The following is a 26,370-nucleotide window of genomic DNA, read 5'->3' as shown; positions in this document are numbered from 1 at the left end:
GCAAGGCTGAGATTCTTATTCACCTTTCACTACCAACCATGTAAAAATGAGCCTGAGAATCAAGTCAAAGCGGACTTTCTTTTTATATACTACTACAAATAGCTAAAGAATCTTGGAACTCAAAGCAAAAGTTAATAATGCTATTGATCTAACAGCTGGAACAGATTCCAACTCATTCTCCTGCAGCAAGAAAAATGCACACAACAGGAGAAAGAACAAATTATTCTTCCTTAAAACTGTATATTTTTTTGTCCAGCCTCCAAGAACTGTAAGCCTAATTTTTGCTAGATCGTGAACAGGAGAATGTTGCTGGACAGAGAGGATTCTTCTGAGGAGTCACTGACACAGTCACTTCCCCAAAAGAAAGTACTTCCCATATCAGGGTTGGTTATGGTACAATTTACACACCACTATCCAAAACACCAAAAGACAAAACACTAACATAAGTACCTGACTATACAACAGTCTTGCAAGCAGTTTACCATTACCTTAGCTGTAGTATTCTTTAGCCATTTCTCAGCTAGATAGAGACAGAATTTCAATGCCTGAATCTGGTCAGGACCTTTTTTAAAGGAAAAAAAAAAGGGGGGGGGGGGGGGGGGAGGAAGTAAATAAAGTAAGTTTTCATTAATCCTTTCTACAGTATACAGTATATCCATTTTATTTCAAAGAATTTAAAAAAAAAATTTAGAAGTTATTTAAAATATCAGGAAAGCTCTTGTGCCTGAAAAGCAAAAAAATATTACCTATTTGGATTCACATAATAGAGAAGCTAGCTTAAATTTGGCTGAAATATTTGCTTTTGCTGGAAAACTTGTCTGAAGATGGTATGAACATGCAGAAACTTTAAGCAAGACAACATGGCTTAAAAAGAGAGAAAAAGGAATTAATAGTAATGCTGTGTTATAAAATGGCTGTTGTTCTAGCCTACTGTTCAAAATTGGATGTAGGAGACAAATGCATTTTTATTCTCAAACTTCCCTGGGTTTTATCCAAGAATACAGAACAAATGTTTGGTCACAGGCTAGCTTTTATTTTCTCAAACCTATTCTCCTCCTCCCATTACTTCACCCCTCAAGTCATCACATATGCACCTTACCTGTTGGAAATTCTTGTGCAATCTTGTGAGCAATAGCTACAGCCCACTCTGGATTAATTATAGACAGCAAATATGACTGAATCGTCTGCACGGTTTTAGTTGTTTCCTTGTTAACAACTGATGTATATCCAGTGTTTCTCATTTCAAATATTTTTGGTTTCAATTTTTTTTCAAAGACATGTCGAGCTGCAGACATGTGTAAGGTATCCAGTGAAACCTCGAAAAACATTAAAGTAGATTAAGAGTTGTCGGAAGTTCTATAGTGAGGCCAAAATCATGCAAAAGAAAGATGAAAGCTCTTTTTTGTTGGGGGGGAAAAAGAATAACTTTGAAATAAATTCTTTCAAGATGCTACTTTACCTTCATTAGTTTGGAAATCAACAGAAGTGTCGGGAAGGATTCCTCACTGAGCTCTGCAGCTGAAAGGAAGAAGACAGCTGCCTATCATAGCGTCACAATCCCCTTGTAGCTTTCTCTATGAAACTAAGTACTTTCAGTTTATTGTTAGATGCAGACCTCCATTGGGAGAGAAAGAACATAATCTTAATTATCCACCCTGGCCTGGGAAGTGGGATACGTGGATTACTTTGGTATTTGAGAGATCCTGAGAAAAGAACTTGAGGACATAATTCTGCATTGTATATATCATCTTAGCTCCACTGAAAGCCAGTTACCTCACCAGGAGCAATTTGGGAGCACAAGTGCTTTCAGAAGTACTTGGGATGAAAACTGCATTAATAAAGAAATACAATTAATATAAAATATATATTGTAGAACTTTAAAGTTCACAGATAGCAGAGAAAGGGAATTATACATATATCTAGCCATAAAAAATACTGAACGTACATATAATGTTCCAGAAACATTGTGCAGTTCTAAAGAATATCAGATGAAAGGGCAGTCTGGTTTGAGCAGCTGGAGATAAGGGAATCACATGCTCTAAAACATATTGGTGTTCTAGGTCTACAGGTGGAGAAATTCTTTTATAAGATTCCAGATGTTTGAGGAGGCTCAAAGCCTAGGGGGGGGAAAAACAGAAAAGAAAAATAAATAAGAAAATAAAAAAACGAAGGAAAAAGCAAAAAAGCCACAAGACTACTGTATTTCTCCCTGCCCCCCCAGTAAACACGCCTAAGTCCTGGAGACATATGTTTTTTTGGCAGAGTTGGTACGTATCTGTAGAGTTTTTATCCCTGCTATGAGCCATTGCTGAGAAATAGCTAGAGATCACTATTTCTTGAATGCTATTTTCTGAATGAGAGCTGTGTAGATAGAATAATACAATTAATTTCAACAGACTCTTGAATAGTTACACTAATAAATAGAAAAAACAGAATACAGATGCCATTAGCAAGGTAACAGCAACATATTTGGACATACCTGATTCAGCTGGATACTGGTGTTCTTTTCATCAGCATTTTGTATCACTTTCAGGACAATTTCAATAGTTTCATAGTCATAAGGATCAAGCTGTTCAAAATAATGATCTATTTTATAAGATCTTACATGATTTGTCTTACAAAAACAAACAACTGAGTTAACTTTTTCCAATTTTAATACCAACTATATTGACATAACACTGAAGAAACAGTACAAGCATTGTGACATACTTCTCTAAAACAAAAGACTTCCACTTCATAGTCCTAAATCCTAAAAAAATTGTCAGGCTATTGCAGAAAGACCAAACATGAAGTGATGAAAAGAAAAAAAAAAACCAAACCCAAACAAAAACCCCAACAAACCCAAAAAAACCCCCAAAACCAACCAAACAAAAAAAACTCAAGATATAAATTTTTTTGCCCCATCCATTTTTAATGTAGCACTTTGAAATATTTCCAGTGTGCTATGATATTTAGAAATTACTTTTTTGTTTGATGATTTTCTGGTTGTTTTTTAAGGGAAGTTGGGAAGAAAGACTCTGTCTTTAAGAAAATTAGATATGTTGTTCTATTTTTTTTTCTAGAGACGTAGAAAACTGAAACTTAACATTTACATTCTTTAGCAAAATTGGAAAAAAATAACCTTTTCAAATTTCTGTGGAATTATTAATCTCTCATTCAAGTGACATTTGAGACTAGATGCATACTTCAGGGGTATTTTTTTGCTTGTTTTGGTGTGTTGTTTTTTGGTTTGTCTTTTTTTTTTTTTTTAAATTATTTTACCTTGTACAATATTCCACTGAGGCTAGTGACCAGGTCTTTCGTGCTTTTCAGTAGAGGAATTATTTCTAGTGCTCTAGCTAGTAAAGTGGAATGAGGTTGCTTCTCACTGTATTCTGCAGAGTCATCTTCAACATGATTTGTATTAGCATTCTGGAGAAGAACTGTTTCAATGCAAAGCTGCAGTGCGGCATCACTGTCCAGCATGAAAGTACTAGAAGAAGACAGAATATTATTTTCTCTGTGACCTTTGGTGTCGACAAGGTGCTTTTGTCCTTATGAATAAATTCACCAGGAGACCAGTATGTATTCTGATTAATACTTTTATAAAAAAAAAAAAAAACAATTTGCATATTACATTAATTAGGATCTATTTAAACTAAAATAGATTTCAGTAGGCACGGTTATTATTACAGCAACAATTAAACACAATTGATTTGCTTCAGTTATTACCTGCAGTAATTCAATATGAGATCTGTGTCTACTTTTGGATTTTGTACCAGTGTTCTTATGAGTTCCTTCTTCCTTATTGGTGGTTGTCTAAATACAGTCTCGAAAGAAATCTACAGATAAATAAAGATTTTATCTTCTTCCCAAAGAAGTAATTGAGACAATATCAAGACTATGTCCTTATATGGCTAATCTTTTAAGTTTTCTTCAGTTTCAATCCAGAGATTTTTAGAGCAGGAAAAAGCAGTGCATTTGCTGACTATGCCCTGTGCCAAATAATACTTAAGCACTTAAAAGTTCTTTTATAGCACCCTCAATTTCTCAGTTTCTGAGGTTTATTTAAGCAGACAAGCAGGATGAAAAATTAAAAACAAAACAAAACCCCAACTTTCCTTACATTTGAATGGGAAATCTGTCTAAAAATCACAATACATCTCAATATACCGACATTTAATCAGTTAATAGAACCCTAAAATAAATTAAAAAAGAAAAAAAAATAGCAAACTTACCCCAAATTTACCAAGTTGGATACCCCATTCTGCATCCGTAACCAATTCTTGGAATTTTTTTTTTTCTTCTGCTTCACCACATTGGTTAGCAAGCTGTGCTCCAACCAGAGCTACTGCCTAAAAGGAGTGAGAAGGGAAGTGAATACAAGTGAATACAAGTATAGTAAATAACCTGAAAATTTGGAATCCTAAGGTCTAAATCCCTAGAGGAACTTAAAACAATTCATAGATGATCACACAACTGTGTAAAATGAAAAGAAACCTCACAGAAGGTAGTATCAGGATTACTCCTGAGTTGGCAGTTCAAAGCTACTTTAAAACTGAGCTTCTTTCTCAAAAATATTTTGTTAGTATTGTACTAGTGAAACTAATACAAAAGGTATTTTTACACATCATCTTTTCTCCGAATTTATGCCACTCTTCCTCCCCATTTCTTTGTTATGCTTTACTTCCCATAGATGTATTTATTTATTCATTCCATTCTCGACATCTGCTGCCAGAGAACAATTTCTCCAAAGTATAATGTAGGTATAAACTATGGTGGGACCTGAAATAAACAATTTCAAGCTTTGGAATAAGTCATGATGAGGTAACCTAATACTTGGACTTAGATCACGCTAACTATTCACAGCAACTGCCTGTGCACAATCTTACACTGTGGTAGAGAGAGGTAGCTTCTCTCTCAGTGGCACCCTAAATGAGGAACTTGTTCAAACAGCTATATCCTTAATAATGACAAACTATTGCACTTCCATATGATATTGCTGACATCTTTTTTAAAGAAACTCTTTAACAGTCTGTTTTTCTGAAGAAATACATTGCCTTGTGAATTTACCAAAACTTTTCTGTAATTTTGCCATGTATTGTTTATGACATCCCACAGCTTATTGAACATATCTCCCTTGGGCAAAATTGTGCAATATCCCAATGCCAGGTTCTGATCTATGAGACGACAGTTGAACACCTGTGTTTTAAGGGAAAAAAAAAAAAAAGAACAAGTTATAAACTTCAGGAATTTATTTTAATAGGTCTCTTTGTATAACACATGAAAAGTACTCTGTAATTTAGAGCTGTATTGGGCCTTTAAGTTAGAGGGGGAAAAAAAAAAGAATAAAAATGCATTTCAGGTTTTAGAACTTAAATTCTAAATATACTGAAGCCAGTCTAAAATTAACTTCCCTTAAGAGAGTATAAACTGCCTTAGAAGATGGTATATTGCAGGTTTTGCAGATAGCTTTTTTAAAAACTCCCCTCAGCTAGAAGTTTACAAATCGAAAATGAAACCAGGATTGAAAATGAGGTAGAGAATACCTACAGATCATAAAGGCCATTATTATAATTTAGGAGTCCTTAAAGGATCCCACAAAGATGAAGCTCCCACTGTACATAACCTTTCAGGCAGAGCACCTAGTGTACGATCAAAGAGCCACAGTCTGTAAGAGGCTCAAATACGCCGGGGCTACAACATGCGGGTGCCACCAAGGTGGGGTCAGTTCGAATGCTATTCAGAAACACACAGCTCCGGCTGTGGTAGGAAGCAAGGCAGCTGAGACCGCAGAGGCCAACGCTGTCAGGCCATCCAGCCTACGCTTGTCCCATTCTGGTATTGAGACATGAGGCTGTGGAACCCAATCCCTTCTCACCACTGCAATACTGTCAGTACTTCCCTTCACCTTCTCTATGGCTTCCCAAGGTGTGTGATTTTTCCAGAATGTGTGGGTTTTGTGGCATTTGGCCACATGACAATTTCAGAACGGGCTTCTGCAATAGGAAGGGTAGCCCCTTTCTTGATAGAGCAGAAGAAAGGGGCTCACTCTTACCCGTTTCGGAGCATTCTTACCTTGTGTAGTAAGGTCAGGATAGTGGTCATAATTACTGAAGTACACTTCTGTTTCATAGCAATGAGAAAGCTTTTGGTTTCAGCTAGCATATTGCCATCATGTAGCTATTATAAAAAAACCAGACAGACAGCACATGGTTAAAAATAAATTCTAAGCCTTCAACTTCTCTTGTCATTTATAGCACAATAGGAGGTACTATAGGAATTGTATTTTCAGATTTAATTAAGGTCTTATAAAGATCTCTTCTGGATAGAAGAAGGGTTTCTGTTTCCAAGTGCTTTTGAACTGAGGACTATTTCTTGAATATTCTACTTGCAACTTTTCCCATACTAACCAATGATAAAACAATGTGAAAGAACATAATAAACCATTATTAACATTCATTTTATTCCTGGCCTCCCTGCAGAGACTAGAAGTTTAGTTCTGAACATACTTTGCAAAGAGAAACAGAGGACCATGACAAATAGGGAAGAAACTACCAGCTCCTTTCACAAAATGACTTAACATCTGATCAAGTGGTAGTAATTTTTAAAAGGTCATGGCGATAGCCTCTCCCATACCTATCAAATTCTTATATAATTACTCTAAACTTGTTACTAGTTGGCATACTTCTAAGATTTACTCTCAGCAAAATTCAGCATCGTCCTTGCCATACCTTTTCACTCAGGGACAAATCCATGTTATTTGATACACCATGCTGAAGGCAGGATCCAAATGAGCAGACTATTAGCCGCAAAGCTAACTCACACTGACTGCACTCCATGAGGTTCTGTAGCACTGCACAGATGGGAGTTCTAGCTGGCAGCAGAAGGTTCTGTCCTGTGGTATATTTCAAAAACAAACAACCCCAGAAAATAATTAGTATATTTATATTAAGCATATTGTTCTTGGAATTAATATCAGAGCAGTTTCTCTTTTTCATCATTAAATTTATGACACAAGATCAGCCTTAGTTCCCTTTGAAACCTTAAATTTTCAGGGCTTTCAATTTAATACAGACTCCCATTTTAGTTCAAAAACCAGAAGTTGGTCATCTTCTTGGAAAGGCTCTAATAGATCCTAGCTCACACTGGTAGAACTTCTGTACTGAAGTCCAGGCTTTGACAACATACTCAAAATCACATGGCTGAATGGTAGCAATTACCATCCAAACTGGTGTCTTCTGTGCTGAACCAAGCTATCCCCCTAAAATATGGCTTTAAGTGGAACATCTCAGCACCTATTTAAAAAACTATGAGTTAGTCATGCTCGTGTAGGTTTAATTTAAACCTCATGTTTTCTAGTGGTCTGGTTTATACTTTTAGCATGGTGAACCTGCCATCATGATACCTTTAACAAATGCGCAGTTTGCCAGGCTTGTAGAGTCCAAAGGATACAGCTTGTTCTCTGAAAGACAGACAAATACACGTCAGCAGAGTGGTGCTGAGATCTTGGCACGATGAAACCTGGAAGCACCTTAAAAATACTATACTTCAGGGACAGTACATAAAATAAAGACACATGAACTCTAAGAGCCAGGACTGCTATTTTCAACTGTGCTTAATTAGAAGTTATTTTCTAGGAGGGAATACCTTTTCAAACGCACAAAGGAATACAAACCAACAGTTCTCAGTAACTACTTTGTGTGTAAATCCCTTTGTCTTGATCAGACAGTCAACATAAACACTTCATCTGTGAAGGTAATAAATCTATTCAAATCAATCAAATAAGCGTATCCTTTATAGGTAGATTTAGTACTGTGCAACAGTATTTGCAATTATATGCTTTTTAATACACCAATGACATTAGGAAAGAAAGCATTTACATCAAAAAGTATTAAAAATAAATAATTCTAAAATATTCAGTGCTTCTTTTAGAGACCTGAAAGTGTCTTTTTTTCAGCACCTAAACGTTGTAGAGTTCTGTTTATAATACTTGAAATTTTGAAAAAGATGTACATTTTTTTCTGTGTATCTACGATGGTATATAATACAAGGACAATCATTTTAGAATAAGCTGAAGTTTATCGTGATAAAATCCTGTCTCCACTAGTGGATACCAGAAGATGTCTAGAGAAGATCATAAGAACAGGGCAAGTTTATAGTAACACTTCTCCAGAGCATTCTCCATGTCTTCAGGTATTTGTCTTTCAGATTCTTCCTGAACCAGAACAAAAAACAAAGTCATCTTTACATTCTATACCCCCCCCCCCAAACGGATATTTCTTCCATGAGTTTGTCTAATTGAGATTTCCGAGGTGATAATTTCCACACACGTGCTGAATTATTTATATTCCTAGACAAAAGTCAATATGAAATACAGATTTTATATTGACTCAATATTCAGGAAAGCAAGTTTACCACAAACAGGCAGAAGAGAAGAAATAGTTTCATATGCAACCGGAAGAGCTATCTGTGGATCAAGAACTATCCCATCTTCATTAAAGAAATCATCATAAGTCCACTCTTCATAAGGATCTTTATCTCCTCCAAAAGATGTTGTCTAAATAAGAACATCGCCAAAAGTACACACAATAAAAAGAACAGCTAATAAGTCTACTAACAAAGTGTTGCAAGAGATTCCAGTTTTCAAATACAGGAATAGAACACAATCTTCTATTTGAAAATGGATTCTACTATACTACTTTTTGTTAAATGGCCAGTAGCATTAAACACATTTCCTAGAGTGGCCACATTTCTCTTTAATGTTGCAGTTATTTAGTTGTACGGCCAAAATGCATTCTTAATTAATTTAATGGAGGCTTTCATAAACATTCTGGGCCAAATATTATAAGCAAACATTTTTCAAATGGATCATTTTTTTGAAAAATAACATTCAGTGCATAAATATGCTTGCCTAGCCACTTTGATCTATTCCACTCAAACAGTAAGAGCCCATTCATTTCAAGTAGTCTAAAGCACTGCTTGACCTGAACGAAAAACAAAGATGCTAATTCAAGAACTTGATCCATCTTAAAGTTTTACAAAACTGTTGGGAATGCATTCACATAATACATGCATTTAAAAATCAAACCTTTCCTGCCATATTTTACCTATTTAAAAAAGCTTTTTTTAAAGTCAGCTCTCTACTGAGCTGAGTCTATGCTCTCTAGCAGTCCTAGCAGCAGCTATTCAATAAAATCACTAATATTTTCAGTCACAGTAGCAGGATTTATTATACTGAAATGTAAGTGGAGATTGCTACTTGTGCTTGTGCCACAGCTGCACTTCTTTTAGTACTCAAATCAGTTTACTCTCTACGCTGAAGTACACACATATTCAGGGAAATTTGTATTTGTAGAGCTGTGTGGGTTTTTTTTGTTGTTGTTGCTGTTTGCTTTTTAAACAAGCTGATTAAATATTGCTGGAGAAATGGGAGAAAAAAATGTATATACAGTGAACACTATTCAGTCAATCAAAACATTACATATGTTAAAAAAATATATTTAAGTTAGCAGAAGATACCTTTGCTGTAAATCCATAATTTTCTATTTGGCACTGTCTGTAAATTTCCTTGGCAGCCAAAGTGTATTTACATAGTTCCAGAGAATCTAATAGTAAATCTGTAAAAATATTAAAATCATTAGTATACTATGAATGGAAGGTTCATATGTCCTATTAAAATGAAACAATTTTTTACAGCATCTATTTTTACAGAGGCATATATAGAAATTCACTCTGTTTTCATGTTTATTAAATGTTGTTTGGAAAGTTGGATTCCCAACATGAACACAAATAAATTATAATAGTAATTACCTGGACTACATACTGTAGCTGCTTGGCAAGCCATTTCATAGATCACTGCTGGAAGATTCATATCATTAGGAGTGATCATTGGAACATCACCTCCCAACATATGACAAAGCCTTTGACATGCTGAGAACAGCAGCTTCCCTGTTTCTTCATTACAGTGATTTTCATAGAAGTCCCTATTAAAAAAACATGGATGTTAAGAATAAAAAAAAAGAGTCCTTAGGGCTTTTACTTAAGGCCACATTCTGTTCTAATTATTTCATTCGCTTTTACTTATTTCACCTATATGACTCACTGCAACTAAAACATCTGTGACTGAAGTGAAAAAATGCAATATTGCATACAAGCAACATAAGCATATTGCTTAATGCTCATTTTTAGAAAAAAACTAAAACAAACAAAAAAACCCCTTTCCTTTGCTCTACATCTACTTACTTCTGCAAAGTATCAGAAATAGTACAGAATAGCCCATTAAAAGTTATAATCTTGAAAACCTCTGCAGTTTTACCTGCATATTTTTACAGCGTCTTCAACTTTTCCAGCATCTAGTGCTCTCAAGGCCAGTTTTTCTCCCAGTTCTTGCTCTGACCTTTGCAGGAGCAAAGCCAGTCTATACAACCTTGATTCAGTAGAACGGTTCTTGGTTTTACCATCTTTTGAGTTACACTTCATTGTTTGCACTTTTCTGGACTTTGACAGAGATCTGACAGTTTCATAAGCTTTTATGTGATTCTCAAGGAGCCTAGACATCAGTGAAGGATTCCTAAATTCTTCGACTGAAAGAAAGATATCAAAATCTTCCTGCAACAAAAAAATAAGATTATATATTTGTATTCGTGTAACTTCCTTTAAAAATGTTGGGGGTTTTTTTTGTTAAAATGTTTTTATTTCCTGTTTCATTCTTAGAGGAATACTTCCAGTATGAAGTTGACTTTACTAGTTTCTACCAACTACTGTTTTATGTAATAAATTAGAGAATTTTGCTAGGCAGTAGGTAAGCAAAATAAAAAGACATGAAGGATACTGCATGCTTAAATGCTGGATTAAATAATTCAAGGTTACAAACCATAATAAGATCTTAATAATATATTACAGTGCTCTCTCATGAAATCTTTGAAGTGTTAGCAATTAAGATTATTGGGAGAGTATCTTATTTTTTGGTTTAAATGGACAACTGAGTTTTAGTAACTGGGAACTTGCCCAGACACTTTTAAAATTGTTAGATTAGCCTTAGAATCTCTTTGAAGTCAATAATAAAAACAACCTTTGCACATAAGGTGTAAATACAATTAATTTTTAATATCATCCATGTTATAAGAACAATTGGAATAACTACAGTAAAGCAAAAGCAGTTTGAAACTATAAAGATACCTACCTGCAGGGTAGCAAGTGTTTCAAACATTTTTAGGTTTGCTTCACATTCATCTTTCTTCAGAGGATTGTCTGTTGGAGGAGAAAAATAATTACTTCCTGACTCCATTTACAAACAAAATGTAAGATTTTTAAGTTGTAGCTTACCTTTTTGAATGCTGAACAGGAATTTAAGGATTTCCACAAGTGTCTTAGTCATAAACATTTGTGTTTTGTGCTGCAGGAAAGGAAGAGGTTAATGTTTTGTTTGGTCAAAATGTTGCAAGTAACAGACAGTGACCCTCAGGCTTGCACTCTATTAAAATACTATGCAATGTTCTACAAATGTCTTAAGCAACAATCACCAAGTCTAAGATACAACCAGTTGAAAAGCAAGGGAACAGAAAGTTATTGTAAATATGCATCCTTTATAGAAATAGCAAATATTTTATAGCTGTAATATGTATGTACTCCACACAGTCGGTTAACTCTCACAGGAGTTTTGAAAATATCCACCCTTCTCCCTTTGTTCTTCCTTCCCTTGCCCAGAATAACTCCCTAAAACAACCGTTAACAAAAATTCTCTTCTGTGGTTGCAAGACAGTAATGTGTACTGTCAACTGTGAAGCTTCAACCCACTTTGGTGCATGGCAAAGCCACACCTACAGTTTTTAAATAGATGTTTTCCAAGCAACTAAAGAAAGAACTGGAAAATACGTAGGACTAGAGGTATAATAATGCAGCAGGATTTATAAGTTATTAATTGAATTCAGATAGCCATGCCACTGTGTGGAGATGCCTTTAAAATTACACAAAATAATTGTATAGTATACAGAATCAGAATAAACTCGAGTTGGAAGAGGATTCAAGAGGTTACCTAGTCCAACCTCTTGCTCAAAGCAGGACCAGTTCATCATCCCTTTTTGCTGGAAGACATAGTTTTTACATTTGCATCCCCTACCTTTTTTTAAGGTAAGACTAGTATTTAGAATAATCTCTGCACACACTTTACGATGTGAAATGACTTGGTACCTCTTCAGAATTATCTGCTTTATTCTGTAATACCAGTGTTCCCCATACAGTCAATCTCTCTGCAACTTTCTCAGCTTCAGCAAGAGTCAGAGATTTTAACAAAGTCAGAGATTCCTCTCCCTGAAGAGAGAAAAAAAGAAAAAGTAAACCAGAAATAATCAAAAGAAAAGGGCATTCGCTTTTGGAAAAGCTAAGTTATGTGTACGTCCTTGCTTTGATACAATGGCTGCATGATGGCCAGCTGGGTAAGATTAATCTTCTGCTGATGAACTTCCAATCTCTTTATAAAATGCATTTACTGTGACGTGACTTCCTTAAACTCCCTGAATAGTTTTTACTAAATCTATGAGGCTTTCAGTAAAATCTAGGTGCTTACTCACTAAGGGTTATAATAGGCAAATTAAAACGCAGTTTTGTTCATTGGCAATTACGCAACATTTTTAAAACAGTATGATTATCAATAATACCATGTGCTAATAAGGCAGAACAAATGTTAACACGAGAAACACTATTTTGCAAGGGAGTTAATTTGATTCCTTTAATCAAAAAGCCTCCTTTTCTTCTGGTCAAAGAGATCCCAATAACATAACCAGGGACAACCACAGGGTATAAAGGTAACCACATCTACTATAATGTAGCAAGCAAAGTTAAATGTTTCTAGTCAGGATACCAATGTAATTTAAAGATAAATTCAGGTTTTTTGCTAAACTGGGACTTGAAATTAGCTTGGAAGAAAACTTCATACTAATAGATAAACATTCAACACCCTGTATCACAAGACAAACATTCAGGTGCTCTCAATACTAAAGAGGCAAGTCTGTACTCATGCGGGGTATCATTGCGTTAGAAGAAAGCATTTCTCAGAAGAAAGAATCTTTTTTTTTGTTGTTGGCAAGTAAGCAACTTGCCCAAAAATAACTCTAGCAAAAACTGTATGTGAAAATATGTAGAGAATTCAATTCCAAACTTGTCATGTATATTGTGGGTCATAATTTTCATCCTTTTTTGCCACAAAGGAAGGATGGCTCATGATGTTTAAAACTCTGACAAAGGTCTCATTTTCAATGTTAAGCATAGGCATTTATGTGTACAATTAATAGAACCATAATAATAGTAAAAAAATTATGTGTAAACCGTGTATAAGATTTCAGCAAGTAGTACAACTTGCCCCTGTTTTGAAAATAGGCCTCAGTGTCTTTAAATTCTGAGATCAACTGACATGAAGTATTTTAGTACCCTTTCTTTGTCAATCAGGTCTATCATCCTCAGAATGTAGACTTCCACAGTGGGCAACATATATGCTGCTACAATTTTCAACGCATCCTCCAACGAAGTAGGGGTATCTTGTTTAAGAATGTATTTCACTAGCCTCTGTAAGAAGAAAACAGATATGGACTTTAGTTTGTTGATGTGTACGATAACAAAGGAATTAATTTATACACACTACTTCTGCATTGTAATTGTACAGCTCGTACCAAGCAAGTTACCTAGAAGTTTAAAACTTTTATCTAGAGAAAACTTGACTAAAGCATAACTGGGAGAAGATTGGGCTTGGGGAAGAAAATTATCCTGGGAACTCTCAAAATTCAGGGGACTCATCTGGCTCCACAGGATGGCAAGGAACTTTTCCAGAAATAGTCATGTTTTCTCCATAATAAAGGGGAGGTGCAAAAAAAAAAAAAAAAAAACAAAAAAAAACAACTCTAAAAAACCTGCCAAGCATTGTTCACTGTGACCTTAGCAGAAATCAGATCTGAAGTCTTGAGAGGGCTTAGCCTCCCATTTTGTTAGTTTCCTCTTTTCTTTCCCGCTGCCCCACAACAGAAAGTTCTATATTATCAATGCTGTGCTAATCAGGTTGGGCTAAGCTAATCTGCTAATTCTTAAAAAGAGTGGGCTTTCAAGCAAAAAAGGAGTCCCAACAGAACAAGAAAAACAAATATTGATAACAAGTGGGAGCTACCAGTTGCTAAGATTTTTTGAAAAGTCTAGCTTCTAATACCCCATTAAAATACATGCAGGTAAGTGTAGAGATTTTTGTTTAATAGAAATAAGAGTAATGCTGATCACTTACCATTATCATCTGCTTGTCCTTTAAAAGATTAGTATCTCTTATCCCATAGGCTCGCAAAAGCTTCTTCATCTCCATCAGTCGGTAACTTTCCTGCAGTAACTTTACTCTATGGGCAAATTAGACTATTATTAATTTATTTGCTACCTACAGCTATGTGATTCAGTCATCGTACTACATCAGATACGCAGTATTTCCCCGCCGCCCCAAACAGAATTCTAATCGAAAGTACACACAAAACCAAGGTGTAGACTTACTTGACATGATTCATCTCCAAATGCTGTTTTACCAGCTGCTCCACTGCTGCACTCCATGGTACCATAGCACCATGCATTATCTGTAGAACTGCATCAAATTTCAGCTATAAAAGGAACATAAAGAGCTTACTTTTCAAAATAAGTTACAAGGTAACCTCTTGAAGTATTGTTCACATGTGATTGATTCATTTAGGCAAGCATTTTATTTCCCGGCCCAATCTCCACTTGCATAAAGGGTATTCATTATCATAATACGATGTGTCAAGTTAGATTAGAAAATGCTTATAGTAATCTATGATACCGTAGAGCTTGAGTTTCATACATATTAAAGTTGGTGAGTTTTCCATGTGATGACATCAAAACTACAATTAAATTCTCGAGCAAAGAACATCACATGGGAGAAGATTACTAAGACAGAATAAAAAGACAGCATACTGTTTGTTCCTCCTCATACCACTCATATAAAAATGTACTCATATGCTTATGTAAAAATTATATGTTTCATTCTGAACTGATGTGTTAGAGCCACTTGATGATGCCTATTTCATAAAATATACTTACATCTGTATCAGAGATACAGCCAATGACAGCAATTGCCTTAGCCTCCCATGCAGTTTCAAATACTGAAGTAGACCGTGTACGACAACGTTCTAGCAAATCCTGTATATTTTGATAAAGATTATTAGGATATTTGAGTTCAGAAAAGATAGGAATATCTTATAATATAAACAAAAATTAAAAGTTTTTTGGACATTAAGGGACAGATTTGGCTATCTTCCCTTGTATCTGTTAATGCCTTATTACTGAAATAGTAGCTATTAATAAATTCATTGACAGGAGTAAGCTGATCTGAAAGCTGGTCCTAAAATTCAAGTGTAAATAAAAATGGTCATCAGATTTATTTTCTGCTTACTCATGTTTAAATAACTTTCTTCAAAAGAAAGAAAATATGGATACCTTTATATACTGTAGAAGAAGTTCATCCTTTTGTAGATTATGTTCACACAGGTAGGGTTTTATAAACTTCTCCAAAATGGATGGGACAAGCTCTGGTGCCAAAATTTTATCAAACATGCGAAACACAATAGTATTTGCATTTTCCTGGGCAGCAAGTAGAACAATACCATGTTAGAACATCACACGCCAGTACTTGATCCTTTACATCTCGAATAAATAATTCAACATCCAGTGTCCATTGAAATCAATTGAATGATTTCAAGAACTAGCATCCTTCTTTAGCTCAAATAAAAGAGCCCTTTTCTTTTGCAAAGCCCCTTATTGTTCAGTTGTACTTCTAATTTTTTCTGTTGCTAATGCTTGCTCCACAATATATGATCTGTAATGAACTGCAAATCATGGAGTTTAAGCCATACCTTCTCATAGTATCTCGTCACTTTATATATTTATACCCACGGTTGAAACAAAATTTAGAACACAACATACCAAGTAGTCTTAGCAGTTTATGAACACAAGTTTAACTAACCAATCCATCAGGATTCCTCTTTTGTCTGACTTTAAATTGCATGCTACAAGATTTTTCTCCTTCTCAGAACAACCCACTACTCAAAAGCACTTTTTGAAGTGTCTACAGAATTACCTTTTCAAAATCACAAAGTGCCAGCCTGCAGTTGTATTTTCTGTACAGCTTTATCAGTTCTTGTAAATCATTTACCAGCTTCTTTAATCTATGTACCTCTTCACAGTCACCACATCTCTGAAACAGTGTTTAGAAGTGAAACATTAGAAGACTTGCTACAATCTTCAAGACCATTAAGTGCGGTCATAAACAGGAATAAAACAAATTATTCTCCACATCTCTGGTATAAGACAAGGGTAGTTGACTTAAAATGCCGCAAGGAAGATTCTGGTAAGATATTAGGAAAAGATTCTTTCTAAATATAAAGACAGCAATGCACTAGTAGAGCCTGCACAGGGAAGAGGGATGAGCATTTCATTTACTGAAAGTCTCGAGGACAGGTAAGATGAACGGCTAGGAACAATGTACCTACAGCTGACATTTTATTTGGAGTCAGAACCCTATTTTTCACGTGATTTTCCAAGAAACCTCACAAACAATTTTTGATGCCTTGCAGTCTTGAAGATTTTGTAAATACACATGCTGAACTGTTACCTTTATATGGCATACAACAAAGAAAATCAAGTACATGTTGAAAGTGGGACTTAACAGAGTAAATTTCTCTTCTTCCCATTATGCACTTTGAACGTGGGATTCAGAAGTTTAAGACAGCAGATCTAACTAACATAGAATGTCAATGTTTCCAATTTTTAAAATGCACAGCTGGTTAGCTTTGAGCTTTATCTTTCTCCACTTTCACACTACCACTTTTATAGATGCTAGTATACCTAGGATAAATGACATACACAATTTATTTGTGTTTGCACAAATTCAGTATTCATAACTTTACAGCTAGCTGATTTTTAATACCTGTTTTCTCCAGGCCATAACACATGGTAAATTGCAATTAATTTCCAAAAATTTTGACAGAGATGAGACATGTTTCTAATTTAAGTTCATGAGGAGTATCTTTACTGAAATTTAAGTGTTTTGTAGTACTCAGGCTTATTTGTGTACTACAGAATATTCAAGAATATTATTCATAATTAGACTATTAATACATCTATTAAAGGGTACTAATGTTGCACTGACTTTTTTTTTTTTAATCTTTAAACCCAAGAAGATTGGAACTCAGTTCCTTCCTTTCATGGAATTCTTAGTCAATCTTCACCAAAAACAATAGTGACCTAATTATCATCCATTCTAACTCTAGCACAGAGCATATGTTCTGAAGTCTTTTAGTAGCAAATCCTTATATTTGCTACATTTCTTACCAAAGGAGTCCACTGGCCAAAAGTTGTCAGTCCCTTTTCACGTTGATTTTTACTTGTAAAAAAAACCTCTGCCATTTGGAGTCCATTTTCTGGCCAATTTGCCTGTCCAAAATAATTGATATTAGCAAACTATAGTATACATATAGAAATACAAGTCACACAAAGTTTCTGCAGTAGGACTCACCTTATCAGTTAATTCAAGGTTTCGAGCTCCTTGTTCCAGCCATTTTGCTAATATTTTCTGAAAAAAATACAGTTATAAGTCATGCTATCTATCAAAGCAAAATTTGCCATTAGAAATTTGTTTTAAAAGAAATAATTTAAAATATAAACTGTAGGGAAAAGAATCCCTTTAAAAGACAGAGGAACAAGGTTCTGACATTCAAAAACAAAAGTCTGTAGGTCTAACTATAAAATTATCTTAGCCTGAGAAAGTTACATTTTGCATTTAAGTCAGTCTTACCTGTCCCTTTGGCACAACCCTTCTTAAGAAAGGGATCACAACATTTTTAAGCCACAAACATAGTTCCTTCAAAGGAACAGCAAAATGGATGGCATTAAGCAAGTTCTCCAGCATTTTCTCATCAAAGCTGCTTTCAAAATCTGCCTAAAATATTAAAACAGAACAATTACAGATATATGGAGTATATGTTTATCTGATACTTTGTAAAGCTGTTTCGCTAACAGGAAGAAGCAACAGATTTCACAAATACAAAGAGAAAATCTCAGTAATCATAGACAGGAATTTAAAAAAATATAGCCCTGTTCAGAAAAACTAGAGCTTGGTCTTCTTAAACAAGACCTAATTGAAGCAATTTCTTTGCAAATTACAGTGGCAGGATCATGTCCTATTACTTTAGGACTTGCTCTATAGTTCTGTCTTAAGAAAACAACAGACATGGACCTGAAAGTCCTGCACTAAAGAATATAATAGCCCATAGCCACTATTATGAATGTGTCATTCAGAGTAAGGAGCCTATGTGATTATTTTTAAAGGATTTTAAGGTAGCCAGCAAATGTCCACTTAAAAATTCCAAGAGCTGTGCTTGCAAGAAAGTGAATGGAAGATTATAACCACCACAGAATAAATCAAAGAACTGTCATCCTTCAGACCTAGAAATAGGCATATCAGAAATACGAGTTTATTCCTAAATCAATAAAAAGCCTTTTAAGGAGCTAGGTGAACAGGTAATCATTGTGATAATAGATGAGATTCTGCCATAGACCTTTGGTTCTTTGAGGAGCTGTTTCGTAACTGCATTGGTCTGATTCTATTAAATAAGGCTGGAAAATTTAAGAGACTTAACATCCTCCATAAATACCAAAGAGATGTCTATGCCATCTCACCTGATGCCTAAGCCAGAGGTACTGTGCACAAGACAAATTTCCTTCTTCTAGCTGAAAAAGGATATTCTTGAAAATGTCTTCATTATTCAAGAATTCTGTCCAAGCAATACCACTAGAAGTGAGAGGAGGAAAGGAAACTGTTATTGTTATATGTCAATATTAAAGGAGTTGGGGGGGAAGAACCTCAAACCTTTTCTAGCTAGTACTATATGCTGTAAGAGACAACAGTCGTGTTAGATTGTGCATGCATAAAATCACACCCCCTCCTATACACATTAAACAAAAAAATCTATACAAGATAGTGCATGTGCAACAGATAATATATGTTTTCAACATATAGGAAGACTCAACCTCTCTGCATTCTCCCTTCTCCACAGTAGAGGATGGGAAACTTCAGGAAGAGAAGGAAGGGTTCAAAGTTTAATGAACTCAAATTTAAAAAAAAATAATAATCTTAATTTCAACGGCACATAGTTAACCATTACAACTAAATTTACTTTAAATCTTAACGAACAAACAGAAACAAACCTGAATTTCTCTAGTCCAAAAGCTCCATAGAAAGTTGTAAGCCTTGCCTGAGCTCTCAATACCTGAATGCAGACAAGAGATTTAAGGTTAATATTTGGCTTACCAAACAGCGATATTACATGGTTAGAATAACCATCACAAAGAGGAAGAATGGAGGAAAATAAAGACTTTTCAAGAATTTCAGTTCATTACATATATAAGTTTGTTCAATAAAGCATTAATCCAAAATTTCAATTGTGTAAACACTTTACACTGATTCTCCTTGAAGGCGGATGAGGCATATCCAGTATACAACAGGACTAAATAAGAAACAAAATTAAATACCTAAAAGCACTTAAGAAAGCTTCTTCCTTCAATTTCTGGAGCATCTGAAAATGAAGCTTTCTATGACTGAAGGAATCGCTTATTTCTGAAACCTGTCATTACTGTGGTTCTCTTTCATACTATAAAATATAATCTTGTTTAGACTTTTAAAAAGTTCAACAGTAGTACAGTTTTTAAAACTCTACATCATAATTGTTTATCATATGATACTGCAGGGCCAAGAAGTTTGTCCTCACCTCAGTTATGGATACCGGAGCCCCATCAGATGATGGGGTAATGGTTCTATCATCTTTCTTCAAGATCTGAAACAAATACATGAAATGGTTTGGCTGACAACTCAGTACATGCAGAACTTGCCAGACAGTACTACAAAGTTAATAAAGACACAAGCAAAAACTTAGTACCTCTGTAAACTGGAGTCTTTATTTTACAATGTTAGACTCTGATTGGATTTCTACATGTATGCAGGATCAGACAGATAATATGTACCTGATTCTGTTTGATAAGGCAGGAAAGACTAAAATAATGAAAACAAAAAAGGTGACATATTTGGAGCTTTTAGTCCTAAAATTAATATTTAAAAGGTACTTAAAAAGACTACTACTCAAAACTAAAACCTGCTTTCTGATGTGAAAATAAAACTATAAGCTCTTTTTTTGCCCTTAAGCAACAGCAAGAATGAGGTTGGAACAAGCCTTGCTTCTTCTTCACGTTTGGCAACATACAATTTATAACACATTTACTTGTTGAATGACTGTAACTGGTTTGAAGATGTCCCCCCTCTCAAGGTGTACAGAAGCATGTAATAGGAATGGACAAGTACAAGCAATTTAAACAAATAAAATCCCTTACTCTGACTTTAGCGTAGTTCAACATTTCTTGAGTGGTTTCATACAGTGGCCATGGAGCATTTATGCAGTAATCCACAACAAATTGGCTATCCTGTTTGCATAAGGAACCAATTGAAATTAATTCCAAGCTCCTTTAGAATTTGAATTACTTTATTAGAGAAAGAGGGTAGAAATAAAAACATACCTGAATTTTTTGCAAATTTTCTTTGGCTTCATTCACAAGATCCAGCCAGACTTCGTGACCGTAACTCCCAACAGAAGCTGAAGCCAGTTTCTCTAAAATAGTGTTTGCTTTCACTTTGTATACAAGCTGTTTAAAAAAAAAAGAAACACCGTTTTCAGTTTGATGCAATTAAGTTTTATGCAGTCTTCAACTGAAAACTCTACGCTGCCGTTCACAATGGTTTTGAGATAAAGTGTGTCCATGTATATTTAATGATTTCATTACAGAAATGGATTACCAATTAGTCCCTAACAATTGTGGTATCTTTTTATCTCACCAGCTAAGCCTGCTTTTTTATTTAAAAAAACAAAACAAAACAAAAAAGCAGAGGGAACATTTAAATTGCATTATTTGAATAAATCAGTTAATGAAGCCAGACTACGTGTTAATAAATGCATGTGAAAATTCTTTTTTTTTTAGCAACACTGTTTCCTGCTGCTTAAAGGGACAAATGTGCCTTCTCCTGATCCAGCAGCGCTTATTTTGATCAGAAGATGTACTTCTGCACCACTTCTCATTGCAAGGTTTGTTAGTTATTGTAAATAAAAACATAGTTCACCATGTAGTCGTCTAATTTTGAATCAGCATTCAAGTACAGAGAGTTGCTTTGTAAGGTAACATTCGACTATATTTGTAATATTTTTAATACTTTCTGTTGGACTATAGGGAAAGAACCTTACTCATAAGTTCAGTTATACTAATTAATCTCCAAATGTATTTATCAAGAACGGACAACTTACCTCAACATCTAGTCCAAACTGAATAGCAAAATTCTCTGCTTCAGTGAATTTGTGTTTGTGAAGTAAGCGACTTAGTCTAGGGGTGAAATAAAGTAAAGTATACTACTTCAATATAAGTGCCAAACCACAGATGAAAAAATAAAATAATAAAATAGTGTTTCACAGAAACTAGTACCTATTTTCCGGCAAGGCTTCAGTTAAACTTCTCATCACAACAATAGAAACTGGGCCTTCAGAGGGTCTGAGGATGAGAGGGAACTATGTGAGTTTATCAACTATGAAACAACTATATGTAGTAGTCATCTGCCATTTTTATATAATAATGATCTAGTAAGAAACAAAACATCTTACATCTGATGTTTTTCATTAATTCCTTCCAAGAAGTATATGGTATCCTGTAGCATGCAATAACAGAAATCATTAGGTGGTAAGGGAAATCAGTCATAAGAAAGCACAACTGTAATGCATTAAGTGTTTCTTCATCTAGAAACAAACTACTGCTTTTCTCTCAGATAAGTTTGTTGGGTTTTTTAAATGCTTATGATGTTATTTCCTGGATAGTTTCCACCGTCTAAAATTTCTGAGGGCCTTAACTGAACAGACTGAAACCACCCTGCTATCCCAGTTGAATTACCATCAGTACACCCTCCACATGAGTGAATCAGCCTCTCAAAATTACACTCTCCTTTTGTCCAAGCCATAAGCAGGTCACACTGTATCCATCTTCACATCTTTTAGAATCTGATCTCTGTGCTACATTCCACAAAGGCAATATATGCCTTGGCATTTCCCACCTTGACTTTATCATCTCAGATCAAAAAAAAGGGATATATTAGCCATTATTTTCTCCACTATGTAGCTGCATATATGATCTTTTCTGCCAAGTGCTTCATACAAGGCAAGCAATTTCATCAGCTTTGCATTTTATTGTATATCAGATCCAGAGCTTACTACATTCACTTTCACGATTCCAATGAAGAGCCACTGCTTAGACTTCTGACTTGGTATCCTCTCACATACCCACTCCACCTCACCAGTCTTTACAACATTCCTAATTCATAAAGTTCTCACCGTCTTTTTTGACCTTCTTTTTTTAAAATCTTTATAAGGAAGCAGTTTAAACAGTAAAAGAAGTAGTTCTCTCAGCTAAACTTAAAAAAACCCCAAATAAACCCAGAGCATTCTTCTATGCTAAAAGAACTTAAAACTTCATACAGCTTTTAGCTGTAACAGCAGCAAGAACAACTGGCAGTAGTATTAAACATTGCAATAGACCTGGGCCTAGAAATAAACTGTTCAGTTTACTATATACTGTATCTTTTTCTCCATCCTTTGGGGACATCATTTAATCTTTCTTTGTAGAGTTCCTGCACAGTTTCTACCACAAATTGGTTCTAATTTAACAAGAATAACACAGTACCCTCTTTAATAATTATACCTATTAAGACAACTATGTTTCTTCAAAGAACAACAACAGCAACAACAACAAAAAAATCTAAACATACTGTGCCAATCCCACTTTGAACAAGTGAAGAAACAACAGATACTTCCAAAGAATAGAGCGGTTGCATAGTGGGCAATGCAAAAACCATGAGACTTCTCATCTATGAAAAAAAGGGGAAAACAAACAAACAAACAAGTCAGAAATGTTTTTCTCTCATACACTGGTGACAGAGTGATGTTTGCAGACTCATTTCTGGATTCTTATGGAGTTAGATGGAAGACACTATTTTTATAAGTTTTTATGAAAAAGCAGATCTCTACAATTTGAGAAAGTTTAATGAAGTTTTAGATGTTGCCTCTATATATAGGCCTATTATATATAATTAGACTGGTTTCATTTAAAAAATTGTATAATGTTCATCCTAGTATTCTATTTCAGTTAACTCCACTGACTGCACTTGGAGGTAGATACTGACTGTACATGGAGCAGATACTGCTCTAAAGAAATCCATGAAGGTATGTAAGACAATAGTAAATTTTGCTGCTCTCCCCTATCTGCCTACCATTAAAAAAAGCAAACAAACCCCAAACAATCCATGAAAAACCCAAACAGCAGGGCAGCTTGCCCTGGTCACCACCATAAGACATCACAATAGTCCCTCACTTGCTATAACCTAATATATAGATTGTCACATTTCAGTTTTGACTTTGAGCTCCTGAGAATACTGTCTGCTCCAAATATTTAGCCATCTCCTTTTCTTTTCTTTCGCTCCCCCCCTCCTTTTTTCTGTGAGTGACTGCATAACAATTGAGGAACAGAACACAGATAAAGATATTATACCTGTTTGTTATCCGGTATTGTCATGACTATCAGTTTAAGATTGGCAAGCCCTTGCCTACAGAACAAGAAAGAGAAAAAAGAAAGCAAGATATACTGTATAAATCTTATGTTAAAACTGCGAAATATTCTTGCTTCTGAGTTTTAGAAAACTGAGTTTTCCATGGAAACTAGTACATTTTAAAACCCCATAGTGCACCCAAAAATAACAGTGTTTTAGTATGTAGAGGACATACATTTAGCTTCTGACATTTTTTAAGCTTTTCAAATGGATCTGATTCTTATTTTTTTAAACTGGCACAGAGCAATGGAAAGAGCCAAGAGTCTTGTCTTCTAATCTTAATTGCCATTAAATTCTTTTGCATTTTAACCAATACATGCATCTCCAGATTTTGGCTTCTCCATCTGCAGAATGAAGATCTTTCTATTTATCTATCCGAAAGACAGATCAGCTTTTTTATAACATCAGACTTGTACGCCATATTATACACCTTATTTTAGACAAGCATTTCCTAAATGATACATGTTACATGCAAGATTCCTTAGCAGAAACAACAGATAAACCAAGGAAAAGCAGAAAGCGCCGACTTCTTTTCTACAACACAGAGCTAAGGATATCTACAATCCAATTATTTTGTCCTACTGACTAGAAAGATTTCAACAAAGATTTCTAAAAATTCACTACCACAGAAAATCAAGTGTTTGTGGCACACTTCCTGTAACGATAAACAACTTTTCACTTTTCAGAATTGGTGCTATAACGCTTTACTTACCATATGACTGGAGAAGAATCTGACTCTGTACTTAGAAGAAATTCTTCAATATGTATTAAAGGCCAATCCCAAATTAGAGTAAGAGAATAAACATCCCACATGCTTAAGATATTCTAGATTTAAAAAAACAACAACAAAACAACAGATATGGATTTCATATTTTCTTCATAGAAGATATTTTTTGTCTTTGTTGAGCAGAATATTAATACATTACATAGCTTAAATAATGACTAGGAGTAGAATAAAAAAACCACAGTAAGATCAAGATCCTCTGTAAATAGAAGCATCTTTATTTTATAGAAACATATTTTAAAGATATTACTTTAAAAAATATTTTTATAAGCTAGGTCAAGAACGTTGTAAAACAAAGACTAAACCAAATCATTACACATACCTCTGTATCTAACACAAACAGCAGATTGTCAAGAACTTGAAGTTTTGCTGCATCTAAAAAATATCCATAGTCACATAAATTTATTATTTTTCTTGAGAAATGTATTTGGAGCAAAAATGTATTAAAATGCACAACCAAGCATTGGAAACCTACAGATGTTTAACCTCATGGAACTTCCTAGGTCTGTGAAAAGTTTAGCTTACACAGAATTGTGATTTATGTATCAAAGTTAAACTCAACAATTTTGAAGCACAGGTTTTGGTTGTTCCTTTACAAGAAGTGTTCCATTTGGTATACATGTATTTACTAAAAACAATTAAATAACTGAAAACGTCTTAGTATTTTCTGCAATTAAATATGAATTCTACACTTGTCTATAAAAAGAAAAAAACCCTCTTCTTTACCTTTGATCAGACTTGAATCAGCAAAACTTCGAACAGACACCAGGTTATTGGTAGTGTCTACCTCCCATTTGGAGAGTACATAATCGCCTTTACCCTATTAGTAAAGGCAAAGTAAAATGGGGTTATACATTAGAAATTTGGCCATTGACAGGTGTGATTCTTCAATTGATCTTTAACTTCTCAAAACACTTGGAAAGCTGCAAAACAAACTTTATTCCCAGTGAATGTCAATGTTCATACAATAAATAATTATTTTTTTTTTTTAATTTAGCCTTTTTCCTTTCTCATTTCAAGACTGGCCTTTACTACAGTCAGCATCCCCAAACATTTTTGGCTCTTCTTAAAACATGCCCTATTACAAAACATCCACTTGCCATTCTTATAGAACATAAAACCTGAATGAAACGTACACTGCACCTACTGAGAAAAATCCCATTGAATTCAACAGGCTTCAGTCAATCAACTCAGAAAACTGGTTTCTAGTCCAAAATAACATTTCAAAATGTCTATATTTTTATTTTTTTATTAGTTCCTGTACTTAATTCATGCTTAAGGGCTTTGTTGAATTGGGACCTTAATTGTTACTTTGGCAAGCCTTTGTTGAATGTGAACCTGATTGGATGACTCTTGCCAACTTTGGCTTTGTCTCTGAGCTCAAGGACGAGACTATAAATAGACTAGCCTGTACAGGCTAGGAACCACAATGAGGTACTAAGGTCATGCAACCAGGGTGAAAATATTTTCCCCCCATCCATCATAACAGGGCAAGTTCTGAAATGACGACAGTTATTTCCCTACGAGAAAAACTACGGACAGACTGCGCAACTGATAACCTTTAAATTTACAGTGATGGAAATGAAAGACAAAAAGTCGTAGTATAAAAAGTTTATCATCTTTTTCAACCAGCTAGAGATAAATTTTGTTGCAGATCAAAAAATGCCATTGCTGATCACTTAACAATTCTTAGTACTTACCCCAGTTATCAAATGGATTTTGTTCACTGAGTTACTTATCACAAAATTCTGACAGCCGAGGTTGTGATACTCTTCTGTGGAAATGAAAGCTGTCTTTATCTGTCCTTGCAACTTGTGGGGTGAAAGATGAAGGGAAAGCAAACAAAAGGGGAAGAAAAAAAGTTGTTTATACAATCAGTGGA

General features: G+C 34.7%; 1 protein-coding gene across 1 annotated transcript in view; it reads right to left on the bottom strand.

The window, feature by feature from the left end:
* KNTC1 (kinetochore associated 1) overlaps nt 1–26,370 on the bottom strand; it is a 40,762-nt gene that overhangs the window by 11,252 nt on the left and 3,140 nt on the right. Inside the window, exons 8-49 of the mRNA XM_050906473.1 lie at nt 26,189–26,299; nt 25,215–25,308; nt 24,811–24,863; nt 24,417–24,529; nt 23,647–23,701; nt 22,868–22,966; nt 21,714–21,757; nt 21,538–21,603; nt 21,363–21,438; nt 20,584–20,709; nt 20,401–20,490; nt 19,785–19,850; nt 19,225–19,286; nt 18,697–18,808; nt 17,813–17,956; nt 17,534–17,590; nt 17,350–17,451; nt 16,097–16,213; nt 15,457–15,600; nt 15,061–15,159; nt 14,500–14,603; nt 14,246–14,351; nt 13,408–13,542; nt 12,172–12,291; nt 11,308–11,377; nt 11,165–11,232; nt 10,298–10,590; nt 9,793–9,965; nt 9,500–9,599; nt 8,398–8,534; nt 7,388–7,444; nt 6,714–6,877; nt 6,058–6,162; nt 5,053–5,181; nt 4,218–4,334; nt 3,712–3,821; nt 3,262–3,472; nt 2,480–2,569; nt 1,946–2,117; nt 1,460–1,518; nt 1,100–1,316; nt 489–562 (exon numbers count right to left, since the gene is read on the bottom strand). Coding sequence (XP_050762430.1) covers nt 489–562; nt 1,100–1,316; nt 1,460–1,518; nt 1,946–2,117; nt 2,480–2,569; nt 3,262–3,472; nt 3,712–3,821; nt 4,218–4,334; nt 5,053–5,181; nt 6,058–6,162; nt 6,714–6,877; nt 7,388–7,444; nt 8,398–8,534; nt 9,500–9,599; nt 9,793–9,965; nt 10,298–10,590; nt 11,165–11,232; nt 11,308–11,377; nt 12,172–12,291; nt 13,408–13,542; nt 14,246–14,351; nt 14,500–14,603; nt 15,061–15,159; nt 15,457–15,600; nt 16,097–16,213; nt 17,350–17,451; nt 17,534–17,590; nt 17,813–17,956; nt 18,697–18,808; nt 19,225–19,286; nt 19,785–19,850; nt 20,401–20,490; nt 20,584–20,709; nt 21,363–21,438; nt 21,538–21,603; nt 21,714–21,757; nt 22,868–22,966; nt 23,647–23,701; nt 24,417–24,529; nt 24,811–24,863; nt 25,215–25,308; nt 26,189–26,299 — 4,641 coding nt within the window. The remainder of the gene's footprint in view (nt 1–488; nt 563–1,099; nt 1,317–1,459; nt 1,519–1,945; nt 2,118–2,479; nt 2,570–3,261; nt 3,473–3,711; nt 3,822–4,217; nt 4,335–5,052; nt 5,182–6,057; nt 6,163–6,713; nt 6,878–7,387; nt 7,445–8,397; nt 8,535–9,499; nt 9,600–9,792; nt 9,966–10,297; nt 10,591–11,164; nt 11,233–11,307; nt 11,378–12,171; nt 12,292–13,407; nt 13,543–14,245; nt 14,352–14,499; nt 14,604–15,060; nt 15,160–15,456; nt 15,601–16,096; nt 16,214–17,349; nt 17,452–17,533; nt 17,591–17,812; nt 17,957–18,696; nt 18,809–19,224; nt 19,287–19,784; nt 19,851–20,400; nt 20,491–20,583; nt 20,710–21,362; nt 21,439–21,537; nt 21,604–21,713; nt 21,758–22,867; nt 22,967–23,646; nt 23,702–24,416; nt 24,530–24,810; nt 24,864–25,214; nt 25,309–26,188; nt 26,300–26,370) is intronic.

The sequence above is a fragment of the Gymnogyps californianus genome, chromosome 16 (genome assembly GCF_018139145.2).
Source record: "Gymnogyps californianus isolate 813 chromosome 16, ASM1813914v2, whole genome shotgun sequence".
Classification (NCBI taxonomy): domain Eukaryota; kingdom Metazoa; phylum Chordata; class Aves; order Accipitriformes; family Cathartidae; genus Gymnogyps; species Gymnogyps californianus.
This window is presented reverse-complemented; position numbering and strand designations above follow the sequence as displayed.